The following is a 23,682-nucleotide window of genomic DNA, read 5'->3' on the forward strand; positions in this document are numbered from 1 at the left end:
TGTTACTGGTATTGTTTGGTTTGAAGAAAGCTTGCTGTGCCTCCATAGGCTGGAAAATAAATATATTGACATAGTGATGCCATTGGTTTCTACAGTCCCGCTTTGAAGCCTGTTTTTTCAGCGATTTCAAATCCACCATGTTTCTATATCCAGTCCGAAATGCTACCGGGAACGCACGCACGCATCATTTATCTGGGGTGATAAATGATTTACTGTAGGACTGCTCTGACATCTAACTAGATTGAACACGCCCATAGGGCTCAAGAGATACCACCTGAGAGTTCTGGATGGTTCAACGGAAATCTCAATATATTTTTTTGCATTTACTAAACTGATTAGTAGTATGGTTAACCATTACATTTTTTGTGAAAAATATGAAAATAGCTGACCAGTTGTGATGTTCAAGTATCACTCTTTTTTTGTAATTGTCCATTCATCATAATCAAGACAAAGGTTTGAAATAATCATGATATTGTTTTGAAGTCGTATCGCCCAGCCCTAAACCGTTTGGTGCTTTATAGACCAATATTTTGAAATCAATTACTTGAAAGACAGAGAGACGGTGCAAAGATCTATGAACTGGAGTGATATGATCCAAATGCTTGATATAATCAAGGCCTCTGTCAGACAGCTGCAGTTGATTGAGTACACACTGCTCCTTTTTAGTTTTTACCTTTTAGAGAGATCTGTAAAACACTGTTACAGTCAAGTCAAGTCTCCAAATCCTGCTGAGACACAAGTCCTTTAATCCATGATATATTAAAGGTGATAGTAGGCTTACTTTGTAATTGTGTCAAGGTGGCAGTTGAAATTCAGGTCTGAGTCTACACCAACAGTTCTGCCTGGGGTTGTGGTTTCTGCTTCAGTCGGTAATGTTTTAATTCCTTGGCACCAAAAACTGTTACTTCAGTTTTGTCTTCATTTTATTGAAGACAATTGTGGCGTGGCCAAGCGTTGATTTGTTCAATGCAATTACTCTGTGATTTTATTGGACCATAGTCCCCTGGTGATGTGGTTATGTAAATGTGTGTCTTGTCTGCATCATTATGGTAACGCATTTAGTTGTTTTCCATCATCTGAGCCAGTGGCAGCTTGCTCAACAGAAGATCGTGAATGTAGCCTTGGGGAACATGGCGTGCCATTTTTGTCCACTCAGATTTAGATTTGATTTGATTTATTGGACGTTATGATTAAATGACAACCATGTTACATTCTCAAGGAAACATCAAGGATAAAAACAAGTCAGTGACTTATTTCCATTGTGGTCCTTGGTCTGAGACAAACAAAACAAAACAACATAGAACAGGCATTTTTAGAATAAACAAAACACTCTACTCTAGAACTATAATACTAAACGCTTTTCTTGAAACGAAGATGACTGATGCTGTATCGATACGGTATGAATTATCTGGGTGACGCAGTGCTGACAAACGTGCCTCTGTTTAAAGATGGAGTGCCGTGATTGAGGGGCACTAGCACCTCCTATATACAGCTTTAATGTTTGTTTTTAGTTCAATGTTTGTTTTAAAAACGCCATTGACAATGAAGGGAAAATGTACGTCATCTTGTCCCTAACACAAACATTAAATGCCATTAACGATAATTTAAGTTTGTTTTGTCACCGTTTGTTTTACATCAGCATTACATCACCTAATCAACATGAGTTAGACTTTAATATATTAGCGTCCCTCACTTCACACGGGTGTGAATTTTTTCCTCCCTAAAACATGATCATTTGCCGCACCCACAGCTGTTGTATGATAAAGTGGGAGGGGTTAGGGGAGGCACGTTTGACTGTCAAGGTTTCAGCCTGCAGGAAGAAACCCTAAATACAAAGGGAAGACATCATTGCACATAACCACACCAAGGGGTCTAATGTACTGTTGTGTACTGTCACCTTATAGACACATCATAGCAGTAAGACGCCTAAGGCGAGAAGTCACGTGATGTCAGGAGGCATGACCATATATGGTCATGCCTGGGGTGACCAACCAACTGACGGGAAATGCACAATTTCATAGTTAACTGCGACCTGCGGTCACAACAAAAATCATGGCACTCCATCTTTAACGTGATCAAAGCCCTGCTTGCTTTACACTCCCTTCCCAGACCCCTTAGGATGTTTTCCCCATTTGAGTAATATCTAGTAATATAAACACAGGTTTGGTGTTGTCGTTCCACCCCTCCCCACCCCCCCCAACCCCCCCCCCCCCCCCCACACACACACACACTCCCGAAAAAAGGGGCTGAGAAACCTGTGCAATTAATCCAGACCAAATACCTGCTGTTATTTGCATCGTATTGTAAACAGCTGTGCCTCATTATAACCACACAAGTTTCTAACTTGCGGTCACAGTCGAGATACTTTTTCAGTGTGGTAGCCAACTTTTAGATGGTTTTAACTGACAGAAAGTTCTATCCACAGTCCCAGCTCCTAGTCAGGGAGCATGCCATAGACACAGACGCGACGACAGACGAGCCAGCTAGCCGATAGATAGATAGAGCCTGCCTATCTATCTATCTATCTATCTATCTATCTATCTATCTATCTATCTATCTATCTATCTATCTATCTATCTATCTATCTAATACATTACTATATAAAACCTGTTCTTTAAGTATGATTCGAACCACCGTGTCAAATGAATCGCTGAGCTCCAGTCTGAGACTGGAAATTGTGCCACTGTCTGTTTATAAGTGGATGTCATTGAAGACTCTTAACGAGAGCACTCTCATTGCTGTTTTTAGCCCCGTTCCGGGAGACGGGTCATCCTGTAATCTCAGCAATGACAGCCTGTTTGACCCGAGTTTCAGCTCTTTTCTCGGCCCAGTTTGAGGCGACTTGCGCACCCGTCAGACGACTACAAAGAAGATGGCCTCAACAATGACACAGTCGCCGTGTGGAAGCACAGTCTGGGAGCTAATTAAAACCTGTATAATAGGCACTTGACATAAGACACCGTGTGCGTAGGGGAGGGAGAGACATAAATGGAGAGAGTGGAAAAGCAATGGAGCGAATGAGACCCAACGGGTGAGAAAGAGGAAGGCAGAGAAAGCGTGTCTGGTGTCCTACCATTTATCTTGTCATGCAGAAGGACGGGGGTCACGCTAGCCGGTCATAACAGCACCTTCACCATGACAAATAAAACAAAAATAAATGGAATAAGGATCCGGGTAAATAAGCGTGTTTGAGAAGAGAGCAAGGGAAGAGACAATTGCCTCTTCAAGACCGTGTAACCATGACACTGCAGGAGAATCTCTCTCTCTCTCTCTCTCTCTCTCTCTCTCTCTCTCTCTCTCTCTCCATCTCTCTCTCCATCTCTCTCTCTCTCTCCTCTCTCTCCTCTCGCTCTCTCTCTCTCTCTCTCTCTCCCCCCTATATCTCACTTCCATTCCGTTCCCTCTATTTTGGGGTCACAAATTGGACTTCTCCTTTCTGACGCTGTACCTCCCTTCATGAATACATTCATATCTCATTCGTTATGCTTTGTCCGTGGCCGCGGGCCGTCAAAGCAACACCTAGGACAGATACAGAGGAGGAGTAAATGGGAAAGTGGAAGATGATAAAAGAAGTGAGGGGGATAAATACTGCACTGTGGTCTGTCTAAATACCAAAACACCGGAGAAGAAAGCGAGTAAACAGCATGGACACGGCACAAGATTGCGTCTGGATGCAACTTGCAATTTAGATAGCATGATATTTAGACCTGTGCTATTGGTTCTTGGTTTGCCTGTGATTCTAGTTTACTGACTACACTGTGGCTTTCTACTGTGCCTGGGTCCTCTTCCTATTTGTACCCATACAATATGCAGGCTGATCCTACACTGGTGTAGGTCTTAGTTGGAATTTACTTATTCTTTGTGCAACATACATTACGGTAGTGCCCACCTCATATGAACAAATAGTTGCATTACATTTGTAGACCCACAGTAATAGGATTCTGATTATAACCATATTAACAGCACTATGCACACTGGCTCTGGCATAGTAGCTACATGTATGAAGCCCCAGCACAAGCTTTCAAAGTGAGGGCCAAATATAATGGAGAGAAAAAAGAAAACAAACAATGATTGATAAGTAAGTAATTAAGTAAGTAAATGAATAATAATGAAATAGCCAATTCACAAGTTCACAATGCGTCTCAATGCAACACCTTGTGAGCTTCTGGTTCAGCTATTTTCAATATTTCACAATATTGAACATTTTGGGAACCCCTGGCTTATAGCCCCATTTGGACACAGTTTACAATAGTGTCATTATGTAATGGTAAATCGCCCATTCACACACATTCATACACCAATGGCGGACGAAACCATGCAAGTCACCAAGCTGCACATCGGGAGCAATTAGGGGTTCAGAGTCTTTGCTCTTAGTGTTGGTACAGTTAGGGGCTATGTTTTTTTACTCAAACACCACTTTAAATTTGTTCTAATGAGAATAGCAGATCTACTTCACATGACCCGTTGTGAGCTTGTAGATCGACTACTCTTCATGATGCTCTTGTATGACTAAGTAGGGTGAAATATGGAGATGCAGGGTTTCTTCCAAGGCAATGGAGCACAAATATAAAAGCTAACCAAGAACATGAATACCAGAAATGGAATCCTTCTAGCGCCGGATATCAGGTGAATCAGTAGCAGAATGTGTGGGTGTACGGTTGCAATCAGCCTCTCTCCTCCATGTTTGTTGATATTTATAGTTCGATTTTGCGGTCGAAGAAAGTGACATTGATGAGGTGCACTCCTCTCCAAATGGTGGAACGATTTTGTACTTGAGGTCCCCAGAGCACAAAAATACTAACTCAAACAGTGCTAAAACACGAGGCCGGGCTCTGGGAAAAAGACAAGCTCCAACTTACGGAACATGGTAATATCCATTGAGTTTAATGGACAGGTGGCCCCATCTTGAGAGGAACATGGTAATATCCATTGAGTTTAATGGACAGGTGGCCCCATCTTGAGAGGTTTTCAGCTATCACGTTCAATGGTGTGACTTCACATTCTCTTTCTATTATACAGTTTATAGTCTTTCTGCACATTCTGTCCGGTAACAAATTGAGTTCAGAAATGATCAAAGTGTTCGTCTGATCTTCCAGATAAACTTAATCGTGATTCTGATTGTACAAGGTTCATTTTTGGCAGGCAGAGATAAGTAATGATTGAAGGTTTATGCATTATTAGCTATGAATTGATCTGAGCTTCATGGGACAAAAGCCACCGAGAGAAAGAATAATTACTCATTAAACATAACTGGCCATTAATCGTTTATCTCTTCTTCGTCGCTTTAACTATCTCATGTCTTTTTGTCTTCCTTCCTTCCTCTCTTCCTTCCTCTCTTTCTTTCTTTCTTTCTTTCTGCCTCTCACGCTGTCTCTCTCTATCTCTCTCTCTCTATCGCTCTCTTTCTCTCTTTATATCTGTTTCTGTCAATAGACCAACAATAATAAATGTATTATCATATCATATTATTATCATATTATGATTTTTGAAGATGGATGACACAAATAATTAATTAACAAACAATCCAAACAGGATTGTCCCTCATTTTGCGGTGGGATTGCTATTTCTGTGTTTTTTGTGTGTGAATTTGAGGTGGTATTATTTTCTTATATCTTTGTATTTGTCACATGTTGTCATGAAGTGGAGCTGTGCCTCCAGAAGTCCTTGACTGGCACTGAGAGCAGCCTGTCGTCTCTCAATGGCCATGCTTGTTTATGCCTGGTCAGGCTGTGCGTCCTGAAGTGTACATTGTTGAGGTTTTTCTCTGTTTGTTATCAGTCACCATGGTCAAGGACTCTACCACGGTGTTACTGTCTATATAGCCAGGTAGCATTGGATTTTGATCCATCAGCTTTCATAAGTTTGTACGTTTGAGAACAAAGGCCTGTCCCTCTGATAACATAAGACCAGTGGAACGGCCCCTTAATGACCTAGACTAGAGGTCTGTTAGAGTGGGATCCTGCTATGGGTAGACACAGAGCTTGTAGATATCATACTTTTATTATTTTTGAACTTGAATCCTGAGAAGTAACTGTAGATCTCTCTCTCTATCTCTCTCTCTCTCTCTCTCTCTCTCTCTCATATTAATTCCAGTCCAATTCAGTTCATATTCATCCAGGTTAAGCTTCATTGGCTTTAATGAACCGGGGGCGTGTTAGCAGCACAGTTGCCACTACCTTTGCCATTAGGCTACATGTGAATAAATGGAAGAAAACCATCAGTGAGTGTGAGGATCGATGTGACATCCAGTAGATATATATGTACAGTATGTAACTATGTACCACTACTGTACATGAATGATGTGTTTTAACTTGATCTCTATTTGTTGCAGGGCTAATGTTCCCTGAACAATCATAGAACCAAGCCAGGCCGTTTCCTTGCCGCCAAAATGCATTGTGACAATTGTAGGAAAAGTGATAAAGGCCATAGTAGACTGCATGTGGGTTGTATCGTTAGAATTGTTAGTAATAATAATATGAGGGTGTGATAACCATCAACACGATTAATCTGGTCGGTCTGTATATATTTTACATATTAGGCATGTCATTCGGGTAAAATAATCCTACATTACTACTTTTTTAATATAGCTCACAACACATCTTGTTACAACATGTTGTGAGTAGTGCTGCCAGAATTGGCCAAAAATGATATTCGAATATTCCTTTTAAAACACCACAGGGATTCAAACGAGTTTCGAATGATTTTGAATGTCGAATGTATATGATTTAAGATATGAATATGATATGAATAATGCAGCCTAATATGCTGTAAAACTTTCTATTTCTTTATCTATATGGTCCGGTCCTGTATGAGCCGTGGTTGGTGCTGAGAAATGCGCTCTCTTGAGTCTTGCGAGATCAAATGAATGATTCATAATTATCTTAATAGCCTAATTTTTGTATAATGTTTTAGTTTTCGTGGCACAGAGTCTCGCCAGAACTCACACAGCAATTTTATTGTTATTTTTTTAATTCGATAAAATATTCGATTATTCTTTTATTTTTTACATTTGAATATTCTGATATGGAATATTTGTTGGCAGCACTAGTTGTGAGCTTGTAGATCTGCTATTTTTGCAATTTGTTTTACAAACGGTAAAACGGTACGGCACACCAGGAATGTGGAAGTGCCCTTCTCAAAGCCAAGACGTAAAAGGGTGACGGCTCCGCCCCAAAAAAAAGTTGTTAAAGTCGTTCTTGTCAGTAGATGAGTATATATGAATGCTTTCTGTACCTCACAATAATAACAACGCAGATGAAAGCTTTCGGAGCTGAAACATGTCCGTTGTTGGACTCGGTGAGGAGAATACAATAGTGAAAAGGACATTATGGAGTGCTGCTGACTTGTTTATCTTCTCGTTGTATTTTTTGGACCGTGCACCTAAAAACCCCACTCTCTGTTTGGAAAGGTTTGGTTTCTGTTTCTGGATTATTGCCAGGCATGCCTAGTGGTTGACAATATTAATGCAGGACGCCCAGCCGGTGCACTGTATTAATACGGCAAAATCTTAGTTACTGTGTGTGTGTGTTTCAGGCAGGCTAACGAGGAGTATCAGGTGCTGGCTAACTCGTGGCGCTACTCGTCTGCCTTCTCCAACAAGCTGTTCTTCACTGTGGTCGACTACGATGAAGGAGCGGATGTCTTCCAACAGGTACAACTCTCTACCCTTCCTCTCTCAATAATTGTCAAGGTCAAGTGTATTTATATGTCCCAAGCTGGGCAATTCATTTTACAGCAGATAATAAAAGCTCTAAAAGACACAATACAATGAACAGCAAAACATACAAACAACAACAGACATACGTATACATTATCACAAGATACAGACCACTACCCTTAAATATAAAGTGCAACTAGAACCAAAGTGCACCAGTGCAACTACATCTATCCTTCAGTGTACATATTTGATACCCACCTTTGGAGTTGCAGACCATGGCAAGGTAACTACACAACCCAAACCTCTACCAAAGTAGTCGAGCCCTTTAATTAGGAAGCTGCGGGGGATGGCATTGGAGGGACCCTTCCCTGTGAATTGCTTTAAAAATCAATGTTGTAATTTGTATGATTATCTCCAAAGCCGTGTCTGTACATTTTGTCAACTTTTCTTTCTACCAGCTTTGCTCTTTCTAGATTGCCCCTTGACATTTCAAATCAATCAGTGAAACCAGAGCCAGACAGATGCTTTTAAAGGATGTCCATGAAAACAAACCGATGTGCAGTACCTTTGTCTCCTTTCTTCCGCTCCCCTGCACATCTATTCTCTAAAGCTGTGCAGAGCTAGCTGCATAGTTCAACATATTCTGAATATCTCAACACATTCTCTTCTGACATCACCAAACTTGACCATTCTATGCAAGGCTACAATACACACATCATTGTATGACAGCTGGATCTTTATTTTTTATGAATAATTCACCATTTATTTATTTAAATGGGTTACGCCGTAAAATTCATGAAATGCAGAATTATATGTTCCTTAAATATAAAGAGAGTTGGGCTGTTGACTTATGGTACAAACCAAAACTAAGAACATATCGTCTTATTAAAAATAGTTATGGCCCTGAACCTTATGCAACATAGCTAGAATCTGCCCAATATTATCACTTCCCGATGCTGAAACTCTGGTTCACGCTTTCATCACCTCAAGAATACGTAACTGCAATGCTCTTTTCTCCGGTCTACCATCAATAGCAACAAACGGCCTTAGACTTGTCCAAAATGCAGCAGCTAGAGTACTAACAAGGAAAATCCCACCCATACTCGTATAATTACACTGGTTACCCATACAGGACCACATCACACCCACACTCATAGAATTACACTGGTTACCCATACAGGACCACATCACAGCCACACTCATAGAATTACACTGGTTACCCACACAGGACCACATCACAGCCACACTCATAGAATTACACTGGTTACCCATACAGGACCACATCACAGCATTACACTGGTTACCCATACAGGGCCACATCACAGCCACACTCATAGAATTACACTGGTTACCCATACAGGACCACATCACAGCATTACACTGGTTACCCATACAGGGCCACATCACAGCCACACTCATAGAATTACACTGGTTACCCATACAGGACCACATCACAGCCACACTCATAGAATTACACTGGTTACCCATACAGGACCACATCACACCCACACTCATAGAATTACACTGGTTACCCATACAGGACCACATCACAGCATTACACTGGTTACCCATACAGGACCACATCACACCCACACTCATAGAATTACACTGGTTACCCATACAGGACCACATCACAGCATTACACTCGTTACCCATACAGGACCACATCACACCCACACTCATAGAATTACACTGGTTACCCATACAGGCCCACATCACACTCATAGAATTACACTGGTTACCCATACAGGCCCACATCACACTCATAGAATTACACTGGTTACCCATACAGGCCCACATCACACTCATAGAATTACACTGGTTACCCATACAGGCCCACATCACACTCATAGAATTACACTGGTTACCCATACAGGACCACATCACACTCATAGAATTACACTGGTTACCCATACAGGCCCACATCACACCCACACTCATAGAATTACACTGGTTACCCATACAGGACCACATCACAGCATTACACTGGTTACCCATACAGGACCACATCACAGCATTACACTGGTTACCCATACAGGACCACATCACACCCACACTCATATAATTACACTGGTTACCCATACAGGGCCACATCACAGCCACACTCATAGAATTACACTGGTTACCCATACAGGACCACATCACAGCCACACTCATAGAATTACACTGGTTACCCATACAGGACCACATCACAGTCACACTCATAGAATTACACTGGTTACCCATACAGGACCACATCACAGCATTACACTGGTTACCCATACAGGGCCACATCACAGTCACACTCATAGAATTACACTGGTTACCCATACAGGACCACATCACAGCATTACACTGGTTACCCATACAGGACCACATCACAGTCACACTCATAGAATTACACTGGTTACCCATACAGGACCACATCACAGCATTACACTGGTTACCCATACAGGGCCACATCACAGTCACACTCATAGAATTACACTGGTTACCCATACAGGACCACATCACACCCACACTCATAGAATTACACTGGTTACCCATACAGGACCACATCACAGCATTACACTGGTTACCCATACAGGACCACATCACAGCCACACTCATAGAATTACACTGGTTACCCATACAGGACCACATCACAGCATTACACTGGTTACCCATACAGGACCACATCACACCCACACTCATAGAATTACACTGGTTACCCATACAGGACCACATCACAGCATTACACTGGTTACCCATACAGGACCACATCACACCCACACTCATAGAATTACACTGGTTACCCATACAGGACCACATCACAGCCACACTCATAGAATTACACTGGTTACCCATACAGGACCACATCACAGCATTACACTGGTTACCCATACAGGACCACATCACACCCACACTCATAGAATTACACTGGTTACCCATACAGGACCACATCACAGCATTACACTGGTTACCCATACAGGACCACATCACAGCATTACACTGGTTACCCATACAGGACCACATCACACCCACACTCATAGAATTACACTGGTTACCCATACAGGCCCACATCACACTCATAGAATTACACTGGTTACCCATACAGGCCCACATCACACTCATAGAATTACACTGGTTACCCATACAGGCCCACATCACACTCATAGAATTACACTGGTTACCCATACAGGCCCACATCACACTCATAGAATTACACTGGTTACCCATACAGGCCCACATCACACTCATAGAATTACACTGGTTACCCATACAGGCCCACATCACACTCATAGAATTACACTGGTTACCCATACAGGACCACATCACACTCATAGAATTACACTGGTTACCCATACAGGCCCACATCACACCCACACTCATAGAATTACACTGGTTACCCATACAGGGCCACATCACAGCCACACTCATAGAATTACACTGGTTACCCATACAGGCCCACATCACACCCACACTCATAGAATTACACTGGTTACCCATACAGGACCACATCACAGCATTACACTGGTTACCCATACAGGACCACATCACACCCACACTCATAGAATTACACTGGTTACCCATACAGGACCACATCACACCCACACTCATAGAATTACACTGGTTACCCATACAGGACCACATCACACCCACACTCATATAATTACACTGGTTACCCATACAGGGCCACATCACAGCCACACTCATAGAATTACACTGGTTACCCATACAGGACCACATCACAGCCACACTCATAGAATTACACTGGTTACCCATACAGGACCACATCACAGTCACACTCATAGAATTACACTGGTTACCCATACAGGACCACATCACAGTCACACTCATAGAATTACACTGGTTACCCATACAGGACCACATCACAGCATTACACTGGTTACCCATACAGGACCACATCACAGTCACACTCATAGAATTACACTGGTTACCCATACAGGACCACATCACAGCATTACACTGGTTACCCATACAGGGCCACATCACAGTCACACTCATAGAATTACACTGGTTACCCATACAGGACCACATCACACTCATAGAATTACACTGGTTACCCATACAGGACCACATCACACTCATAGAATTACACTGGTTACCCATACAGGACCACATCACACTCATAGAATTACACTGGTTACCCATACAGGACCACATCACAGCCACACTCATAGAATTACACTGGTTACCCATACAGGACCACATCACAGCCACACTCATAGAATTACACTGGTTACCCATACAGGCCAGAGCCCACTTCAAGGTGCTCCTCCTGACCTTTAAAGCCATAAATGGACTTGCTCCACCCTACATGTCCAGCTTAATAAAAGCATACTGGTACTTCCCCCCCACGACCTCTACGCTCCCAAGATGCTGGAAAACTCAGTCACATACCACAATAAAATAACGCTTGGGGGCAGAGCATTCACACATCGTGCCCCCGGTCTCTGGAATGCTCTCCCACAAACAGTTAGAGATGCCAACTTGAACTCACTAGACATTTTTAAATCTAGACTTAAAACCCATATTTTTCCCTGCATTATGGTTATCTTCTGAACGCATTTTTACACCTATCTGTGATGACCTATAGCTGTGTCCTATCGCATGGTACTTATGTCAGCCATGTGTATTGACACATTGTATTATGCTTTACTGTATTTCTTCGCTATTGTGTTACTGTTCTATTGTGTTTTTTATTGCTGTTTTTTGCTGTGTATTGTTGTGAAGTGCACAGAGACCCCTTGGGGTGATGCTGCACTATAAATAAAAATAAACTGAACTGAAACTGAAACGTATGTATCCAAAAGTCAAAGATCCTTTTGTGCACAGTTACATTCTAGGACCTTACCATTGGCTTTAGAAACAGGTAGATTCATTGGTACTCATGAGGAGGACAGCATTTGTTTAGTGTGATTTGGAAGAAATAAAACATGAGATTAATTTTTTGTTTTACTGTCCACTATATGAATTAAGACATTTATTATTTTGTAAAATGTCAACTATTTGTGTTAACTTTTTTTTGTTTTGTTAGATGATTATGAAAAAGCCTTTTTAGGAAAGGTATTTTTGTTTTGGTAGATTTCTTGGGCTTGGGGAAAAAAAGGCAATGTTTTGTTTGTCTGAAAACTGAGTTTTTATTTTATTGTATTGAACACCTATGCAATATTGATGCAGTGATTTATATGTTGTGTCCTGTAAGTCCAGGTGGGCCGGGCACCTCTGGTGCATGACTCATAAATCTATCTAATAGAAGGCTTTCTAAAAACATAATAAATATCAGAAGTTGGAGGGACCGATAGTTAGTTTAATCTGTATTATGTAGTAGGGGGGTCCCTGCTTCATCCACACATAATGTATCATCTCCCAAGGGGCCATCGGCCTGAAAAACGTTGAAGACTATATGCTGATGTAAACGGTGGGTTTTATAGCCCTCTCCCATGGACTTTACAGTGTGCCATTCACACACACTCAGGTTATTTATTTCTCTCTCTCTCTCTTGGCATTTATGAGCAGATTTAGATAGACGTCACACTGTTTTCATTGTCTTATTGTTTTCGTTTACTACACGGGGAGTTCACTGGAGAATCACTGTGTGCGTGCGTGCCCATTTCTCACCTATCCATCCAAGGGAGAGAGGTGACTGCTTCACTTTAATGAAGAGAGAGAGACGTCTCTTCTCTTCATATGGAGAAAAATAACGCAGGGAAAACAGCTGAGTTGCATGTAATGGATGTGGATAATTGCCGGGAAACATGGGTTTTGAGATTAATTCACCCTTTGTCAAGTGGTTCTGCCCCTCTTCGCACCCGTTGGTTGCCGTTTCGTGGTTGGATAAAAATCCTCTATCTCCATCCACTACCATTAAAATAACAGGTTTTTCAGTTGCTTCGTATTGATAATCTGTGCATTCAATTCTTATTTTAAACGTTTTAGCAAATTCAACATAAACTAGGCGGAACAAGGCAGAAGAGCCTGCTGGTTAGTCAGTCAGGGACCAATCAGAAGGCTGACAAAGGGTGTGCATGAGAGGGAGAGAGGTGGAGACTGGAGATTGGCAAGAAGGAGATATACATTTCAGATTCAGGTTTAGCCATTCTCTTGAATTCTGCGTGTGCGTGCGTGCGTGCGTGTGTGTGTGAGAGAGTCTAATTGTTAGACTGTGTGTCAATAAAAGACAGTGAAATGCCCTGAGGCAGAGAGACAGATTACATAGGAAGGTGGTAACTAACCGTTGAAGTGTGTCTTTTGTGTCCATTCATCATCCCTAATGGCCAGCACCGCACGCACGCCTCCCAGTGGAGAGGAGAACATGGCTCCACGACATCCATTCATTCCCCCATGTCAGATGACCTCCATGTGGCTGCTGTGTTTACTCCTCCTTATGTGTTCCTACTTCCTACCTAGATCCTCCAGAAAAATGCAATATCTTGTCAATTGTTTTCTTCGCATATTTCGCAACTTCTCACATATTTCACTGCGTAAAATCACATAAAAACCCTGCATAGTTCATCGCAAATTCAAGGATTTTAGCCTGCCTAGTCAATGATTTTTGTGTGCATTTTCTCTGGAGGTTTTACCTTACCTCCACTCCTCCTGTTACTGCAGTCCTCCGTCTATTCTACACGCTGGCTATTTCTGTCCTATGATTTGGTCTTTAGCCACTTATAATTATACCCTGCATATTCTGGGGGGAACATCCTGGTCACCATGCATTGTGAGCGGCTCGTTTTGGTGAAGAGATATGATGTGTAGTAGATCAGTGGTTCCCAAAAGATAAATGCCCAGGATGCAGTGAAACAAGATCACAACGTGACGCTTCTGCTATTTTCACTACTTCTTAAACATTGTTCGTTAAACATTGTTTAAGTATGAGGTTGCCCTCATTTGCATCGAGATAAAACATATAGTACAATTTCATTTTCACATCAATTTCCACACCAATGATTAAAACAAAACGGAAACGTTTCACTAGTGTATGATACAACACACGTTTAAAAGCAGTTGCTGACACTCTTGGGTAGGTCTGCAATCAAAGATTTAAATTGATTGACCGTGTGTTATTGGAGAACAGATCTTTAATTCAAGTTGTAGGTCATTCCAAGTGGTTGGGGCATTAAAACAAAAATGCTGTTTTCCCCCTGTCCAGTGTTTACTTTGGGGACCTTTAGTGTGAGCCAGTCACTGGAGCGTGAAACCAGCTCTGTTCCTGAAAAAGAAAAAAGAAAATGCCAATCTTTTGCCTTGTAGTTTACGGGTAGAAAATCCCAACCCACTGTTTGTGAAACAGTGTTGTACTGTAGACCACTCCTGGTTCTCAATCTGTGGGCCGGGACCCACTGGTGGGCCGCGAGGATATTGCAAGCGGCCAGAACACAAATAAACGCATTCTTCTGGCTGCCCGTGTTAAACTCATTCACTGCCGGAGTAAATAAATGAATAACTAGCCCCTGCCACTGATTTCTTGCTTTTCTTTACCTTTCAAGTAGTTACAGAGTATTTATCTCCACTACGATCGATCCCCCGATCGTTGAACGACGCAGGTTTTCTCTGCTTTGTTATTATTTGTTTGTTTGTTACGTTATTATTATTTTTTTCCTGTCAAAGCGCCATCCGTTCAATAGGGGTTCAATTAGGGTCCATTGAAAATACCACGATGGCGGACACGGAAGAGGAGCGACACATAAGCCGAGACAAAGGCAAAGAGTACCATTGTAACTTTAAGAGTACCATTGTAACTTTAAGAGTACCATTGTAACTTTAAGAGTACCATTGTAACTTTAAGAGTACCATTGTAACTTTAAGAGTACCATTGTAACTTTGAAGTCAGGCAAGACCAGAGGCTTTAAAGTGGTTATGGGCTTTATCCCATTCAGACCTGAGGCCGATTCTAAAACTAGGTCTTCTAAATCCTATGTTTCTATGTCAGTGGTTCTCAACCTTTTCCATGTCAAGGACTCCCGGAATTATCTGTATTTGGCCGCGGACCCCCATATGAAAATATTTAGTTCCAGGCACCCCCCAGAAGCAAAGATTTGAGTTAAAAATCAGAGTTGCGCAACATTTTCACGATTTTTCAAAAACAGCAGATCTACAAGCACGGCTTAATGCTTAAAACACCAAAAGGGGTTCCCGTCCAGATTGGGTTATACTCGTGGAGAGCCACAAACTCCTGCGTTGCCACAGCACCTCCCATGTGAACGCACAGACAGGCAAAGCACTCTATGAGTAAACGGCAGGCAATTTCCGCCTGCTTCAGCTGTGTCAAATCATTGACCAGCCTGCCGCGGGGAACACAATTGTTCCTAGCATCAATGGACTCCCTTGACAGTTTTTTTACCAGTGGTTTCTGCAACTATAGGCATACCTACCTAACCTGAACATTTTAACCCAAGACCCAAAAGAGAGATTAGACATTTGCCTGGGACCCAAACCCAGCTACATACAAGTTCACAATCTGCTATTTTCACTACTTCTTAAAACTTTTATTTTATTTATTAGAGGGAATTCTTAGATTTATTTTATTTTGAAATAGGTCTACTTTAGAATTGATTTCAATTGATGAAAAGTTGAATGTATAATGTACATATATATTTAACAAGGGTCCGGATCCACTGTTTGGGAAACAACAATATGTTGCTCATGCTTGTCGCTCCACCTGTCAGACTGCCTAAGTGTTTGAAACTAACATGATGTCTGTCTGTCTGTCTGTCTGTCTGTCTGTCTGTCTGTCTGTCTGTCTGTCTGTCTGTCTGTCTGTCTGTCTGTCTGTCTGTCTGTCTGTCTGTCTGTCTGTCTGTCTGTCTGTCTGTCTGTCTGTCTGTCTGTCTGTCTGTCTGTCTGTCTGTCTGTCTGTGTGTGTGTGTGTAGTTGAATATGAACAGTGCTCCCACCTTCATGCATTTCCCGGCTAAGGGGAAGCCGAAGCGGGCTGACACGTTCGACCTGCAAAGGATCGGCTTTGCATCTGAACAACTGGCCAAGTGGATCGCAGACCGCACTGATGTGCAGGTACGTGCACACACAATTGCATGCATGCCATTGCATGTGCATACATACACTTACATACGCACTCACACATGCACCAGCTCCCGGGCGCAGAAATGAGGCCTTTCACTGGAGCAGTGAATTCCAGGAATTAAATAAACATCCAGCTAACATTTCTGAACTCCAACTCCAGAGGTGTGATACTTTTGAAGTCAAACTCTGAGCATTAGCATTCAACACAGCTGCCTGTTGGAGGGAGAACAACATAGAGCACTTAGCCTAAGTGCTAGCTTTCAGACACCTCGATGTGACTTTGGAGGTAAAACATGGAACCAAACAGGAAAAGATAGAGAAGGTGGTTGAATGTTAAGAAAAACAAAACGAAAAAAAAAGAAAGAGCAAGGACACGCAAGGAACGCAAACACAAAGACAAGCACCGAAGCGCCAGAACAGGAGACTATATAGCCTTCGATTGAGTGCCTCTCGTTGCTGGAATTACAAAGTGAACACGGCAGAAAGCGGAGTATGAATGAGATCAATGGATCTATATCAATCATTAGTTCTATGAGTTCTGTCCCCCAGTATGGGGCATAGTATTGAGCGGCCTCTGAAAACACTGGGCCAGACGACTTTGCATGAGGCGCCCGCAATGTCTCTGAAATATGGCAGCCATTACTTATCAAGAGAAATGTTAGGTATTTTTGCTCTTCGTTTCATTTAATGGCTTTAACCTCTCTCTCTCTCTCTCTCTCTCTCTCCTCTCTCTCTCCAATTTACGATTTAGCCATTTAGCATGCAGACACTCTTATCCAGAGTGACTTACAATAAGCAAGGCAATCACATACATCAAGTGCAGAGAGACAGTGCAGTGCCTCAGTAAAGTAGGGCAAGCCATGCACAGTTTCACAGCGATCGGTCCAACAGTGATGGGGGACCCCTGGTATTGAACAAACACTTTATCTATCTATAAAAGCACCGGCAAAATCAAAATCTTCCTTAGCACAGAGCTGCTTGCTTATGGCCCCCGACAAAAATGCCACGGCACACGGGCAGCCTCAAGGAACCTAGCGCCGCACAGCCCTGTCCTCCAACCTCAATCTGCCCCACATTACACACGCCAAACATTCTAACAATAATCTTAATTCAATTAATTTGCGTCAAAAACAACTCATCTCCCCGCAAATCACGTGTCACCAGTGAAATGCATGTTGGGCCGGACACAGATTAATACTGGGACACAGTTTTCTGCGCAACATTCCCCTTGCATTCTCCAACGCACCTCCCCTTTTTCACACCGCCCCCAGGCAGGCAATACAACTCGGACCCATACTACAGCTACTCTTGCGTCAGTCGACATAACTTCTTCTTTGGGGAAGCATCGCGACCAACGCGGGGGTTGCGTGCCACACTGTCCGCCCCCTCCTCAACCATCTCCTTCGCCGTGCCATACACATGGGCTACATGCACGCTGAAAGCCTGGACACTGACGACAGGTTACAGCCCTGCGCGCACCCAGCGTGGCTGCGTGACACACTGAACAGCACGATCACAACGGAATGCTTATCTGTCGGGGACTCGGGGTGGCCAAATGGAGACGTTTTCTTAACCGCCTACCGTTAGCACGCAACAACAACAACATGGTTTAAGTCAGCCCGGACGGGGAACACAATGAAAATACATACAGACAGATCAATGACCAACGCTGGCTCAATAGCTCAGGAACAACACATTCCTAAATTACACAAAACATCTCATTCTTAACCTGATTATATAAAGAACAAACTACAACTTGCTTTGAAGCCCAAAAAGCCAACCTTCACTGTTCACCGTTTAATAGCTTATAACTCCATGGGCAGCAGATGGTGAGCAGTTAGGGACCGTCTACAAAGTGCAACACCGAACGTGAAAATATTCAATAACTTCCATTTATAGGCAGAATATCACCACCAAATTTACATCACACATCAGTGGTGTACTTATGATTGTACTACAGCATTTACTTGCACAAGAGACGTTTAATTAGCCTACTGTTGTGCCCAACCCAACTTCCCAAGACCATCTGTAAACAATTCCCCCCTATCAGTAATGTGATCTATTACATCGCATTACCCACACTGAACATCATTTGCTGTTCATATATTCAGAACTGGTAAGGACTAGTACTACTAAAAACTGCCAACATGTTTTGACCATGAAATGTCTTCATCAGGGCAATGATAACTATCTGAATGTACAGTAGTGTTTTAACCTTAAAGGAGTAGTTCATCCAAAAAAGTGACTTATTTTCTATCAATAACACACCCCATGAAGCCTTGAAATCATGGAGATGTTGTTTTGTTTTTGTCACATTCCTGAGCCAATCATTTAATGATCGGTCAATAGGAGACTCTCCGCCGGTTATCAAATTAATAATCCGTTAAATTGGGGTGAACAGCTCCTCTTTTTTTTTTTGCGGCTTACGCCTTTTATTGGTTTTTGAAGGGACAGACAGTAGGCTGACAGGAAACGGGAGAGAGATGGGGGAAGACATGCAGTAAAGGCCGTGTCGGGCTCGGGAGTCGAACCCGCGGCACACTGCGACTGGATTACCAGTCGGGTGCCCAGACGGTTACGCCACCGCCTGGGCCAACAGCTCCTCTTTTAACCATATATTTATCACTTCCCCTACCGTTAACTATAACTTGTTGAGTTGCGCACACACACACACACACACGCACACGCACACAGGTTTAGTCCACAGAGTCCTTTAACTGCTACTGTCTGTAGACTAGACTGGTGCGGGGCGTGTGTGTGTGTGTGTGTGTGTGTGTGTGTGTGTGTGTGTGTGTGTGTGTGTGTGTGTGTGTGTGTGTGTGTGTGTGTGTGTGTGTGTGTGTGTGTGTGTGTGTGTGTGTGTGTGTGTGTGTGTGTGTGTGTGTGTGTGTGTGTGTGTGTGTGTGTGTGTGTGTGTGTGTGTGGCCCTTTTCTCCCTTCATCTTTTATTCATTTCCTCTCATCTCTCTCTTTCTAATGCAACTCAGTACAAAGTGCCTCTATTGGCGTGCCTGTCTGCAAATTGAAACATATCACAATGCTATCCCCCCACTATAACAATACGCCACATTGATTCAACTCGTTTGATACGACATAACAGCGCTATGTTAAAATGAATGGATCTACAAGCTTATAACGGCATCTGTAGATCAGATCATATCACACTATAATGAACGAGTTGCACAGTCCTTTATATTTTTCCACCCTATTTACTCATGTCTTTTCCCTCTCATCCTCTCATCCTCTCCTGCACCAGGGCCCATTCACTTAAATCATCTCAAAAGCATACGTGGCCCACCCCTCTGGCACTTAACACGGCAGCCACTCCATCAAGATATATATTCTTTTCAAGGTTTTATAGAAAAGACAAACTTTTTACATGATTTTCTTATATGTACAGTGTGCAATAAAATCATAGTGTTTTGCCAATTATTTGGGGGCCCACTTCTAATACCCTAGCGGTAGCAGCCCACCAGTGTCCCCCGTCCACCGGTTCAGAACCATGGCCCTTGATCAGTGGTTTTCAACCAGTGGTCCTCGAGAGGGTTCCAGGTGGTCCCCAGCAAAAATTATGGAGAGTTGGTAACCAAATGGACCCTTATTGTCTCCACCAGGCCGAAGGCATGGGGAGAGAGTATGTTTTGCACTCCGTCCGTCCGTCCTTCCTTCCGTCCGTCCGTCCTTCCGTCCGTCCGTTATCAGCTAATCTCCGGCACCGTTGGCCCGATCCATGCCAAACTTTACACACACACTCCCTGGATGCCAACGACGAACCTCTGCCCCAAATATTCCTCAACGCCCTGTTATAGCGCCACCATGAGGCCGATTTAGGCAAAACACATTTATGTAGATTATTCGTACACATCACACAATTCGTTATACACTCCATAGTCATGTGATCAACACGGAGCGGCACCATTTCCCATCTTCCATCCTGATTGGCTAAGATTGGCTTCCAAAGCTCACACGATTGGTCCGTTTCGAACAAAATGCCACAAATCACAAACACAGTGTGCAATTTCCATGAAATTATACACGCACATTTCCACTAGGCCGAGGACGACATGCCACAATTTCCCCCCCCAAATCAGCCTCACGGTGGCGCTATAACAGGCCAATTCCTCTTTTTAGCTATAACTGCATCGATCTGTATACAACTTATGTATGTGCATTCCCTAGAGGCCATGGGAAAACATTGTCCCTGCATCCCTCCACATCTGCCGGTTATAGCGCCACCATGAGGCCGATTTCTGCAAAACACATTGCTTATGTTAGTCGCACAGATTTCATCCAAATCTCACGCAAATCGGTCCACATGATCTCTGTAGTCATGTGATCAAGACAAGTCTGTTGGATTTCTCCGATTCTACACTGATTGGCTAAGATTGCCTTCCAAATCCAGAATCCAGAATTCTATCCACAGAGATGCTATGAGTGGCTCTGCATTTCCTCAACAAAATGAAGAAAAAAAAACAACAACAAAAAAACATGTTTATATTACTCCTAAACATTTTGCCAAACATCTCACACAGTCCTATCCTCCTGGTGGAGACCTGTGCCCAGAAGGGCACTTTTTCTACTTCGATATGTATCCCTTATATTCCTATATGCATTAATTTATGGGAAGGAAAAAAACCCACAAAAAGTTAAAATATGGAGATAAGAGTTTTCTGCCTGACAGCAACAAAATGTATTACTAGTCTCAGCCAATAGCAACAATGGCAGCAGGCACCATGCATGCCCAATGCCCATCCTGGCATAATCACTGTCTCACACACACACACACACACACACACACACACACACACACACACACACACACACACCACACTCACAGACACTATCTCTCTGTTGGAACATTAACTGTTATTTTCACTAACGGACCCGACATGGTCACAATTTGGCTTACTAGTTGGCTTAATAGTCGGGAACACACAGATGTTTGTGTGTGCGTGTACACACACACACACACACACACACACACACACACACACACACACACACACACACACACACACACACACACACACGGCCAAAATGTTTGGTTATAGCGGGTGATAAAAGAGAAACTGCTCTAGTCTGTGTGCTAGTGTGACATGATGGACGGAACAAGGCATAACCATCTGTACGTGCGTCCCAGGAAAATAAATTACTCTGAACTTTGAATCCTTCCACATGGAAACGGTAAAAACAGGGGCTGAGGAAGTGTCGAAATGGTGTTCTTTTCAAACCACTACATGTGTTTTCTTAAACAAACAACAAATCCATGCCGCTGGATTCTGACAGAAATACAAAAACATCACACACCGCTCAATACGCTTGTGGAAGTTCACCCCTTGGCACATTGGTGTCTCTCTCTCTCTCTCTCTCTCTTGCTCTCTCTCTGGCTATCGTGCTCTCACGCTCTCTCTCTCTCTCTCTCTCTCTCTCTCTCTCTCTCTCTTGTGGTGGATACATAGTTAGCACCTTTGTGTCAAACGAACATGTACAATTCAGCACTGTGTGGGGAAGGTGGGTGGTGGTCTTTGGGTCGTAAAGTCAAACACTACATATCTTCCTTCTGATCAACATCTTGCTTCACGCCTGAGCTTTTATCTTCTGCCCTGTTATTTCCATTTACTTCCTACTGACTTCTGACTTAGGCTCATTTCTATGTGATTTTTTGTGTGTGTATTTTTTCCTCTGTGTTTTCTCACCTTGAATCTCTCTATTCGAGGTGTTCCCAAACCTTTTCAGCTCAAGACCCAGGAGAGAAAAATATATGCAATTGTATATATAATATATAAATATATGCAATTGCGGGTCAATAATGGCCCCCTCCCCATTTATTATCCCGCTTATTAAACGGCTTCTAAATAAATGAATACATTGACCCAAAAGTAACTCACCCACTCTCAGTGGGAAGAAAGAACTGGCAACCTCCCACCAGCTACAACGATGGAGTTAAAGGCTAGCGAGGCACTACCCCCTGGAGCAGACTCAACCTACGCAGTGTGGAAATGCTTAAATACATTAACATCTAGTGTTGGGCGAGCAAAAGCCACTCTCGCAAAATGGGGATTTTCAAATGACGAGGACATTGTGTGTGACTGTGGCACTGAGCCGCAGACCATGCAGCACCTCCGCACATGCCCCCTGCTGGAACATCCCTGCACAGCATCGGACTTGGCAGAGTTTAATGAGAAGGGACAGCAATGTGTTCAGCTGTGGCTGAACCACATCTAGCCAAGTGTTGTAACTGACTGTCTTGTGGACATGACAAGAAGAAGAAGAACAAAACAAAGGATTGAATTGCTTACAGTAATAAAAGCATTCCATAAATGTTATGCCAGGTGCGTCCGGTGCAACGCAGTCACCTCAGAAAACAACAAGTGTTGGTAAAATCTATTTCTCACTTCGATTTGTTTTCTAAAACATTCTTGTGACCAAGTGCCTTGTAGACCTGCTATGTTTGGCTAACAAATAGGGATGCTAGGGTTCAAGTAGTTACTGTAAAAAAAAACAAAAAAAACACACACACCTGTGTGAAGTGAGGTGCGCTCTTATCATCCTATATCATCTTTTTTCGGCCAATCACAATTTGCGTCCTCACCTTCGTCTTCAGTCTTTGTGTTACCCAATGTTTGTGTGTACACAAACACTCAAAATGTTCCCGATCCGGGTGTTCCATCCTCCTAACTACTTCATTGTGAATGTCAGGTCCGGGTGTTCCATCCTCCTAACTACTCATTGTGAATGTCAGGTCCGGGTGTTCCATCCTCCTAACTACTCATTGTGAATGTCAGGTCCGGGTGTTCCATCCTCCTAACTACTCATTGTGAATGTCAGATCCGGGTGTTCCGTCCTCCTAACTACTCATTGTGAATGTCAGATCCGGGTGTTCCGTCCTCCTAACTACTCATTGTGAATGTCAGATCCGGGTGTTCCGTCCTCCTAACTACTTCATTGTGAATGTCAGATCCGGGTGTTCCGTCCTCCTAACTACTCATTGTTAATGTCAGATCCGGGAGTTCCGTCCT

At 42.9% G+C, this 23,682-nt stretch overlaps 1 protein-coding gene across 2 annotated transcripts in view; it reads left to right on the top strand.

Moving 5' to 3' along the window:
• LOC306921991 (dolichyl-diphosphooligosaccharide--protein glycosyltransferase subunit TUSC3) overlaps positions 1–23,682 on the top strand; it is a 138,221-nt gene that overhangs the window by 66,665 nt on the left and 47,874 nt on the right. For both annotated transcript variants that reach the window (XM_079499342.1, XM_079499341.1), the window contains exons 3-4: positions 7,534–7,651; positions 16,514–16,654. In XM_079499342.1, the coding sequence (XP_079355468.1) occupies positions 7,534–7,651; positions 16,514–16,654 (259 nt within the window). The remainder of the gene's footprint in view (positions 1–7,533; positions 7,652–16,513; positions 16,655–23,682) is intronic.

Source organism: Electrona antarctica (assembly GCF_951216825.1).
Source record: "Electrona antarctica genome assembly, chromosome: 4".
In the NCBI taxonomy this organism is placed as follows: domain Eukaryota; kingdom Metazoa; phylum Chordata; class Actinopteri; order Myctophiformes; family Myctophidae; genus Electrona; species Electrona antarctica.